This window comes from Carlito syrichta, unplaced genomic scaffold, assembly GCF_000164805.1.
Source record: "Carlito syrichta isolate Samal-C Ts95f unplaced genomic scaffold, Tarsius_syrichta-2.0.1 Scaffold304785, whole genome shotgun sequence".
Classification (NCBI taxonomy): Eukaryota; Metazoa; Chordata; class Mammalia; order Primates; family Tarsiidae; genus Carlito; species Carlito syrichta.
Window position 1 is genome coordinate 5,651 of NW_007248881.1, and position 11,056 is coordinate 16,706.

Consider the following 11,056-nt stretch of genomic DNA (forward strand, 5'->3'; position numbering starts at 1 on the left):
TTGAATTAGGAAAACAAACGTAAAGTAGAGAAACTGTGTTCTTTGAAAAGATGAATAAAATGAGTATACCTCTGATAAGACAAAAAGAGAGAAAGCACAAATAACCGGTATCAGGAATGAAAAGTGGCACATCAGTATAAATTCTAATGTTAATATAAAAGGATATTGTGAATAAAGTATATACCAAGTAATGAAAAGGAACAATCCTAGAAAAATTCATTTCATCCAAATGAACATTAAGAAGGACTTAGCAAATGTAAGTATGCTGTAATTATTAAAGACAATGAATCCATGATAAAAATGTTCTTTCAAAGGGGATTAGGCCCAAATGGCACTACACATATATTCTTCTAAATATTTAGGGAAAGCAACACCAAAACACTTTCAAACACTTTATCTAATTATGGAAAACTTTAGAGTTTTGCAACTCTTGCCTAAGATAATACCTGGTGCATTTTAATTATCAAGATCTGGAAACTATTGATATTAATTAGGTTAGTTACTGTACTAGGAGTTTTCTCTCATTTTTTTCTTTACAAATGTTTATCAGCAGTCTTTGTCAAAAGATGCTGTATGTGAGGTATTTGGTATACTATGGATAGATGAAGAAAATATGTACCTAGTAATCCTGAGGTTAACACCTAATGACGGAGACAGATATTTACACATAAAAATGTGAATACAGTTTAGTGTGAAAAAAAGTGCTGTAGCAAATAGGTATAGAGGGATTTGAGTTCAGAGCAGAGGGATGGATATCTGATTGACTAGGATAAGCTAAAGAAGGCTTCACTGAACATTTTGAGCTCACAGCATGAAAGTAAATATTAATATGCCAGGCAGATGGAGAAGGAATATTTAGGAAGGGTTAACATTGTGTATAAAAGCATGAGTACTTGGCGTACTAGAGAATTTGTTGTAGGTAGTTTAGATGAGAGAAAGGGTGAAGAAGAAAATAGGACATGAAAGGAAAGTAAGGACTTGCCATCAAGAACCTTTTATCCCATGTTAAAGATGACATACAGAGCATTTCTAATCTTAAGTGTAACATGGTCAAGTTATTGTTTTAAAATTATTCCAGTACAGCTTTAGAGATGAGATTGAAATTGGGTAAGACTGCTAGGGAGACTGCTAGAAGATTGTTGCTGTAGATACTTAGATAAAATGACAGCTCAAACTGGAAAAGAGGCTACAGGAATTAAGAATGATAACCCAAAGTAAAGGCTTAGATTTTGGCATAGTTGGTGTTGAGCTTTTGTTTCCGGCAATAATTTGTCAAAAAGTTTGTCTACTTTTTATGACTGCTTTTTAGTCTTGGTAAATTATCATAGGAAGTTAAATGCAAATTTGGAAGACATTGTGGCGATTTCTGAAAGAACTAGAAGTTGACCTTCCATGAGACCCAGCAATTTCCCTATTGGGAATATACCTGGAAGAACTCAAATCATACTGCAAAAAAGATACCTGCACATCTATGTTTGTTGCAGTTCTATTCACAATAGCAAAAACATGGCAACCATGCTGCCTATCGAAGCTGGACTGGATTTAAAAAGTGTGGTACATATACACAAGGGAATATTATGCAGCAATAAAGGAGGACAAACATATGGTCCTTGCAGCAACTTGGATGGATTTAGAGTCGATCATACTCAGTGATCTATTACAGAAACAGAGTACCATATGTTCTCACTCATAAGCGGACCTTGAACAATTATAATACTATAAGAAAGGGATTGGCAGTAGTGGGAAACTGCCAGGGAAGGGTGGGTGGGATTGGCAGTTGAGGGAAATTGCTAGGGCAGGGAGGGGCACAACTCATCTGCAAGGGTACCTGCATAATCAACGTTTATATACCTAACCCTGAATTATACCCCACATCTTTAAAATAAAAAATAAAAAAAAAGAAAGTAATGCTAACCTAGGAAGTTTAGTTCTAAATTTTAAAAAGAAGGAAGAGAGCCTTATTCTAGGCCAATCAAATTGGAAATTGATACTATTTGCATTGATTTTTTTTTAAAAAAGCCTTGTATCATGCTGAAGGCTTTAATAGCACTGAATAGTTTATTAAGCTAACCCACAGATTGTTCCTAATGTATCAGAGGATGACTTTTTAAAAAGTTGTTCCTAAACATTTTCATTTAATGTTTGAACTAACCATAATGTTAGTAGTAGGAAAAAATGCGCTTTACTGAGAGCTCAGTTGAGAGTCTCCATAGGTCTTTTGGGGAAAATTGAAAAATTGCACACATAGAGTATTTTGTGGAGAGGGTTGGTTTCTTTAGTGTCTTCATGAAATAGGTATATAGTTTCAATGTGGAAAGAGAAATCAGTTTTACTCACTTCATATATAAAAATATCTATAATGCAGTTGAAAAAAACTGCTAGGGGTGGGAGGGGCACACCTCATCAACAACGGTACCTGCATAATCAATGTTTGTATACCTAACCCTGAATTGTTCCCCACATCTTTATAATACAAAATAATAAAAAGAAAAAAATTGAAGACAAAAATGTATCTGTAATGAAAAATGCTTTTTCACTGAATATTCTATTTTAAACTAAGTACTAATGGGTACCTCCGATTCTTTTTTTTTTCTTCTTCTTCTTCTTTTTTTGTGGGAGAGTAGGATTTATTGAGAGGACAGAAAAGCTCCCACAGTGGGAGGGGACCCGAAGGGGTTGCCCCTGTATCTCTAATTCTTATTTCTGAAAAACATAATGTGAATTATATCTCCAAATCTCTCTCTCTCTCTCTCTCTCTCTCTCTCTCTCTCTCTCTCTCTCTCTCTCTGTCTCTCTCTCTGTCTCTTTTTTCTTAATAGTTAAGATTAGGCTGGGCATGGTGGCTCATGCCTATAAACCCCAGCACTTTGGGAGACTCAGGCAGGAGGATTGCTTGAGCCTAGGAGTTCGAGACCAGCTTTGGCAGCACAACAAAACCTCCTATCTATGAAAAATTTTTTTAAAAAAGCTGAGCATGGTGGCATACACCTGTAGTCTCAGGTATTCAGGAGGCTGAGGTGGAAGGTAGTCAAAGCTGTGGTGAGCCCTGATCATGCCACTGTATTCCAGCCTGGGTACAGAGTGAGACCCAACTCAAAAACAAAAACAAACATAGTTAAGATAAAGAGTTTTACTGAAACCTAAGGTTTTGTTTTGTTTTGGGAAAGTTAGACAATTTTAATTTATTGAATATATTTTCATTGTTTTCCAAGTTTTACTCAAAATAGTACCTGCAGACGTTGCCAACAATTCCCATTCCAAAATGTGTGTCTGTTTTAATAATCTTGACACATTTCTGTCAAGCTAAGAGATTGAGATTATATACACATTTCTTTGAAAAAGTAGTTATTTTATCCTGGATATGATCCCTTGATAGTGTTTACCTCATTTTTTTTGTTTTTGGATACAATTGTTGATGTGATGACTTCTGTAAAATTGCTGATATCTGAAGATTAATATATACAAATTTTATTTATCATTTATTTTCAAGTACTACTGATGGTGTGCTTTCTTTCATTTATTTATTTATTTTTTGACTTGGAGTCTCACTCTGTCGCCCAGGCTGGAGTGCTGTGGCTTGCTCATGGCCACCGCAGCCTCGACCTGCTGGGCTTAGGCATCCTTCCACCTCAGCTTTCCAAGTACCAAGTACATGGTATTGCATGCCTGGCTTAATTTTTGGTTTATTGTAGAGATGAGGTCTCACCAAGTTGCCCGGGCTGGCCTCAAACCCCTGGGCTCAGGCAATCCTCTTGCCTTGACCTCCCAAAGTGCTGGGGTTAAAGGCTGAACCACCACGCCCGGCCGGTGTACTTTCTTTTAAAACCAAGAGCTTTTTAGGCTATCAGTATGACTTGGTCTATCATTTTGAAATTAAATTTGTCATTCTGTAACATCAGTTATAGGTTGTAGTCCAAACTCCATATCATAGCATTCAAGTCTTCTTTGTCCTTTGCTCATCTTTCCCATTTCATTTTTTAATGTTCTTCTGTAAACTCTTTACCTTCACTAATTATAAGTTTTTTTTTGGTTCCCAAATATAAACTGTTCTTATTTTTGAATGTGATTTGGAGAACTTTTAAAAATAACCTGGCATGCTAGTTGGTATTGCTTTTGTTCACCTACTAATCTTCTTCCCTCCCTTCCTCTTAGTGTGTGTGTGTGTGTGTGTGTGTGTGTGTGTGTGTGTGTGTGTGTGTGTGTCAGGATCTTATTCTGTTCCCAGGCTGGATTGCAGTGACACATTCATGACTCACCGCAACCTCGACTTACTGGGCTCAGGCAATCCTTCCGCCTCAGCGTCCCAGGTAGCTGGGACTACAGGTGTGTGACACCATGCCTGGCTAATTTTTAAAAAATTTTTTTTGGTAGAATGAGATCTTGCTGTGTTGCCCTGGGCTCAAGCAGTCCTTTCACCTCAGCCTCCCAAAATCCTGGGATTTCAGGCACGAGCCACTGCACCCGACACCTAGAAATTTCTAACTCATTAAGATTATTTTCGTTGTGTTCCATTCTTCGTTAGTTAACTCTCTGCACAAGCAAAGTTCTGCCCTGTGTTCCATTGTCATGCTATACCCTCTTTTATCCTAATAAATAATATTTATTTTCATATCAATGTTTAACCGATTTCTGAACTATTTGAGGATTGGGTTTTACTGATTTTTGTTTCCTAGAATAAGTAGTTATTTGCTAAATGAACAAAGAATGATGTGATAGAGAAATTAGCAGCAAAAGGAGCCTATGAAATTTGTTTGGAAAAGAAATCTGAAAAGCAAAATGAATATTCTTTTTGGAGTAGGGGGAATACATTGCAGTTTAAGAAACCATGGTATCTTCTGACTTTGAATTTGCCATGTAAGCAATATTATTTTTCTTAAATTCATCAGTGAAATTTCTGAAGGAGCTGAAACCACTTTTAAGTAAATTTTCTTATGTTTTTACCCCTTCTAATTTAATTTTTTTTTTTTTTAATTTTAGGAAACACTCCTTTACATCTTGCTGTGATGTTAGGAAATAAAGGTTAGTAAATATTTTGTTTTTTATGTTTCACCTATATATAGTCAGTTAATATTTCAGTATCAGTTTTGTCTGTTGAATTTAAAAAAATTAATTTGGTTATTTTCTAATTGAGCTTATAATTCAGTATATTAAAATTAATAAATATTTTCTCATTTTCCACAGTCCTTTTTTAAAAGTGTTAGAGGAAATCCTGTACTAATCTTTATGTCTTTTGAAACAGCAAGGGAGGACCCCCTCCAAAAAAAACTAGAATAGTGTACTTATTCTTACATGTTTTAACTTCAGTCACCTTTACAGTACTCTCTGATGCAGTACACCTAGGAAGACATGTTTTCCACTGCTCGTAACAGTTTCTGAATTTGTCAGTTTTGTTGCCTTTCGTGCTTCTGCCATTTTTGTTGCACCTCTTCCACATGAGGAAAACGTTTTCTGTTGAGGACTTTTGTCATCCAGGGAAACAGAAAAAGTCTCTCAAGCAAAATTGGGTGAATAGGGAGAGTGGGGCACTGCGGTTATGCCATTTTTGGTCAAAAACTGTTGAACACTCAGGGCGGTATGAGTAGGTGTGTTGTCATGGTGGGAGAACCAGTCACCTGTTTGCCACAACGTGGATGTTTCTTTTGCATGTCGTGACACAACCTTCTCAAGACTACCAGATAAAAACTTTGGCTGGCTGACTGATCCAGAGAAACAAATTCCAAGTGTACTACAAGGGGCCTGCCCTCCAAAAGATAGTTTTTGGTTTGGGGGTAGGGGGGGCACCTTCATTTTTTTCCTCTTACTTGGTTATTTTATCAAGCAAGAATCTATAATTCCAGAAGACTTATTTCCAAATATTAATGTTTATTAATCAGTGTAATACTTTTAGTATTAAAAATTTTATAAGATTTTAATATGGAATATCTTGTATATCTAAACTCGTAAGTTGAGCCTTTTGTGTGGAAGATAATTGTAGAAACTCAATACTTGCTTATTTAACTTAAAAAAAAACAATTCATAGGCAAGTGATTGAAAAGATCTACTTTTGTGAGTTATTTCTAGATGCAGTAAAATTTTTGTTATCTAGATTCCCACTTATTCTGGAAAGTGAGGACTCCCAGATGGCTGATTAGCAATTCTTTGAGTGCTAGATTTTTATATTTTAAATGTGTTTGATTAAAATTTTTAAAAAATATATTCCCTTTTTTTGGAGTCAAGTTTGCCCAGGCACAATCATGGTTCACGGCTTTAGGTAAAGTGATCCTTCCACCTCAGTCTTCTGAGTAGCTGGGACTACAGGCTTGTGCCACAATGCCTAGCCAATTTTTAATTTTTTTGTAGAGATAAGATCTTACTGTGTTACACAGGCTGGTCTTAAACAACTGAGCTCAAGTAATTCTTCCATCTTGACCTCCCAGAGTACTGAGATTACAGGCATGTACCACAGTGCCCAGCAATACCATCTTTTGTTGTATTATGTATTATAGCTGCCAGTGTAAATATTTGATCTGAATGTATACTGATTCCAGAGATGTTAACTAGACTTTTTGTTATAAAAAATAAAAAGAGTTTTTTTTTTTTTTACTAGTTTGATTCTCAAATTCATATGCTTCAGTGACTTGAGTGATCTGCAGGATAATTTAATTTTGATTTTATATAATTGGTGAGTCAGGTTTTTAATGTTACAGTTATGGTGGGTTTTTTTTTTCTTCTTACAAAGAACAAATTCACTCAAGTAACTTCTGAGTAAGAAGTGATACATTAAGAGTACATATTAGAGCAGTCTTGATGGCTCAGCGTGTAATCCCATCACTTTGGAAGGTGGAGGCGAGGGGATTGCCTGAGTCCAGTGGTTCAAGATCAGCCTGGGCAACTTGGTAAGACTTTGTTTCTATAGTAAAAAAAACACAACTGAGTGGGCTTAGTAGCCCATGCCTATAGTTCCAGCTACTTGGAAGGCTGAGGATGAAGAATTGCCTGAACCGAGCAGGTTGAGGCTGTGGTAGCTGTGAGTGTGCCACTGCACTCCAGCCTGGGCGACAGAGTGAGATTCTGACTCAAAAAAAAAAAAGAAAGAAAAGCAGAGGGTACATTATAGAAACTCAAGAAATGGGGACTAGCCAGACCTTAGGAAGAGCAGGGACGAAGATATTTTGGGAAGTCAACCATTTTCCTGTTTCCCTGTCATCTGTTCTTTTTGGTATGTTTGCTGTTTTTCACATATTTGCAGTATTCTTTTTTTTATTTACTTTCTCTTTTTGATGAAGTTGAACATGACTTAAAATAACCGTTTCAGGACCCTAAGTCTTAGTGACATTCTGATTTCAGTGTTCACCCCCAGTTGGTTTTGTTTCTTAGGTTCCCAAATGTCTGAGCAAAAAGTTTGATTGGCCCAGTGCATCTTAAGTCAAGCCACAAGTGATGCATAATGGCAAGCTCATGAATTATCTGACTTTGGGATAGGTATTAGCTTCTGTGAAGTTAGCTTTGCCTAGACTGACTTGGATAAGATTGGGGGATAGAAGAGGAATTCAGGAATGCAAAGGAAGTATGTTTGGTTTAGCAGGAATATGGACACAGCAGGTCATGATAGACATCTGTAGTATATCTACCTTAATGAAAACATGTCAGATATAGTCAGCTAAATTTCGTCAGTAAAAACGTGTGGTGTTTTTTCCCCAAAGAACTTTGGATAAAAGCTTCAGAAAATAACTAAAATACATTATTTGCAGTATACCACTTTTCCTAGTCCTTGACACATACTTCCTCATTATCTCTTACAATTGTGTGACTTAAGTACTATAATACCCTCATTTTACAGAGGAAGAACATTAGTCCTAAGAAGCTAAACAACTTTCCCAGAGTAGTAAAGTAATAGTTTCAACTTCAACTTGGAGTATCTGGTTCTAGAACCTAGATTTATAGTATATTGCCTTGCCCTCTTTTCGCTGAGAACCATTCAGAAAGAATATGTTCTGTGTGAAAGATGGCCAATATGCTGCTTGCCAAGTCTCATTGCTTTTCTGGAATCCTTTTTAATTTAGCTCATTATGGGTTTACCAAGATTTGAATGCGAAGGGAAACCTATTTATTATCTCTGGTCTAGGTATTCTAATTTTAGGTGAATGTATTATAATGCTTCATCATGGGTTGATATCAGTCTATTTTTAGAATGTATTGCATAAAACATTAGTTTCTTTGCATCCATTGAAGTACAGAAAAAAATTCCTTTTATGGATAGATATTTAGAAGAAAATAGAGTTTCCAGATCAAATTGATTTGAAAAATGCTGGACTAATAAAGTTAAGCAGGTTTTTTTTGGTGGAACTTAAGACTTTGATATGTTAATATACATTGTAAAATTTCAAAATGGGGCATGTCAGTGTTTCCTGTAGTGATTTGATGTTCTTTTTAACAGGTATCTTGACAGACAACTTCTGTGGGATGTATTTTGAGAAATATTTGGTTAAATGATTCAGCATCTGCAAATAATGCTGCTATTTGTTCTTTCTAAGTCCTTTTCATGTAGAGTAGGCACAGAGAATAATATACTGATAATATTTACATTTTTTCCAATTGTATATACTTTTTCCTTCTATATAGTCTTTTTATGTTTTTTGATATTTGGTTGCATAAGAGTGAGTTTGGGATGTATAGTGGAACATAAAACATCTACATTATACTTACTGTTATATAAATTGCTTTTACTTTGTAGCATTGTTCAGTCTAGACAGTCAAGTCTCTTATCTTCTCCTTTTGAGATATACTGTACCTTTAGTGATTTTGTTGTTGAAGCACATTTTCTGTTGGCATACTTGTTTCTCGAGGCATTCAAATAATATTGGTTGGTTGAGGAAAAGAGAGCCTTAGGACTTGCACATTTTTATTTGCTTTCCTTCTCTCACTCATCTTAACCTACTGAATAACCTTATTTTTTTCACCACAGAAGCGTGATCTTTTCTGAATTTCTGGGTCCATTGACTAAAGTTGCCCATGTTGCCTGGGAGGTTTTTGAACCAAGGATTGGGTGGAAATGAAGAGCATTATATTTAATTGAAGATTTCAGGAATCTTTAGGATGTGAATAGAAAAACTGATCTTTAATTCTTATCCTTTTGTTAGAAACATAAGAGAAACTTGCTGCATGTTTTAATTCATTCTCATACTTTTTGGATCTGTAATTTTTAATTTTTTCTTTGAAATAACTATAATTAATATGATTTCTCAGTCTCATAAGGGTCACTCTGGATGTTCTGTTATATTCCCAACTATCTTATTTATCCCATTCACTCTCTCTGTATTTTATCACCTTTATAGTTCTTACTTATTTATGTGTGATTTCTTCATAATTTGAGATTGTCCATATTCTTCAGGTCCTGACCTGAATGCTTAGCACAAGTATGCATTCTTTATGCCTTAGTGCTCAGTTGTTCTGCTTTGTTTTTTAATTATTTGTTGGTAACATTCCTGAGAGAATACATTCGATTAATCCAGCTCTCTTTTTTTTTTTAAGTATAGGGATATGTCAGAGGTCATTGGCATTGCTGTGATTATCTGGTTTTTTTGTTAGGTGCTAATCTCTACTTCAGTCGAGTTGTGACTGGTGAGTGAAGGACACCCATTCTGCAGGTCTTTGGCATATGTGAAAACACTATTGATGTATCTAGCATAATATGTAAATCTAATACTAATCCTATACCTTAGTTTATGCAATTAAGATACTGCTTTATGTATATAGATATTGTTGTGCACACTGCTTTTTAATGTTCTTAAATTAACATTTTTTTCTTTTTTGGGTTATTAATAAATGCATGTTGAAACAATTGAAATGATACAGTACAAAAATGTATAAAAACACCATCTCTCTACATTTTTCCTGATATAATTAACATTTATTGTCTTGTGGGTATCCCTTCATATCTCACTCTTTGATTACAACACAGGGACTTTATTTTTACCGAAGTAAAATTACTTCATACAATAATAGTTTGCTATATTTTTCTTTTCATTCAAAAATCTGTCATGAAATAGCCCCAGGAGTCTCGCGATGTCCTCTGTGATTCCTCTTATTTATATATATATATACACACACAAACATATTTACTAAAACCAGTGGTAGGCTTTTTGGGAGAAGGATCCATTTTAAAATATTTTTTTTTTAGCTAAATTCTTCATTTTCTTTTTTTACTAATCCCCTTCTCGCAGTGAACATGGTAACTCATGTTAAAACCTGCTGAATAGTCTTACATACTTTTCTCCATACTTATTATTATATGCAAGTATATCTATGTGTCTGTACATAGACATGTATGTAGTTTTTTAGTCATTTCTTTTAAAAAATGGAATCATAATACACTTCTGTAATACGCTTCTGTATTTCACAGCTATATTGTATTAGCAAGACACTGAAAATTCCTTTAAACCTTTTGAGATGGCTCTAATTCATTCCTTGTTTTAAAATTTTTTTTCCAGTTCTTTTTCTTTTTCAACATTTATTTTGAAAATTTTAAATATGTGGAGAAATTGAAAGATTATCATGAACTCCCAAATCCCTCCACATAGTTTCAGTTATTATTAAGATTATATTCTGTTTCACCTATTTTTGTGTGCTGTATGTATTGTTTTTGCTATGCCTTCTATTCTATTCTATTCTTTGCTGTTTCTTCTATAATTTGAAAATGATGTGTAGGTATCATGACATTTTACCCATACTTCAGCATGCACCTCTAAGAATACAGACATTCTCCTTCATCATCACACTGAATAAAATTAATAATATTGTTATAATATCATCTCATAGCCAGTAAATAATTCAGATTTCCTCAATTTTTATGAAAGTGTCTTTTATAGGTGTTTTATATTGAAACAAGACAATTGAAGTTCACTTGTTCCCTTTGGTTGTTATGCCTCTTTATTGTAATCTAGAGTAGTTTGCTTATTGTTTTCCCAACTCTGTGTCCCCTTTTTGAAAAATCTTGCCCAGTTAACTTGTAGAATGTCCTCCATCTTGGATTTGTGTGATTTTTTTTTTTTTTTTATGTTTTTTACCTTGTCCTTTA

The 11,056-nt window shown here is 34.7% G+C and overlaps 1 protein-coding gene across 2 annotated transcripts in view; it reads left to right on the forward strand.

The window, feature by feature from the left end:
* Positions 1-4,977: 4,977 nt before the first annotated feature.
* The window catches only part of ANKRD13C (ankyrin repeat domain 13C), a 66,708-nt gene continuing 60,629 nt past the window's right edge, over positions 4,978-11,056 (forward strand). Inside the window, exon 1 of one of the 2 annotated variants that reach the window (XM_008060968.2) lies at positions 4,978-5,019. In XM_008060968.2, the coding sequence (XP_008059159.1) occupies positions 5,004-5,019 (16 nt within the window). In that variant the 5' untranslated portion in view covers positions 4,978-5,003. The remainder of the gene's footprint in view (positions 5,020-11,056) is intronic. The other variant, XM_021713901.1, reaches the window with a different exon arrangement.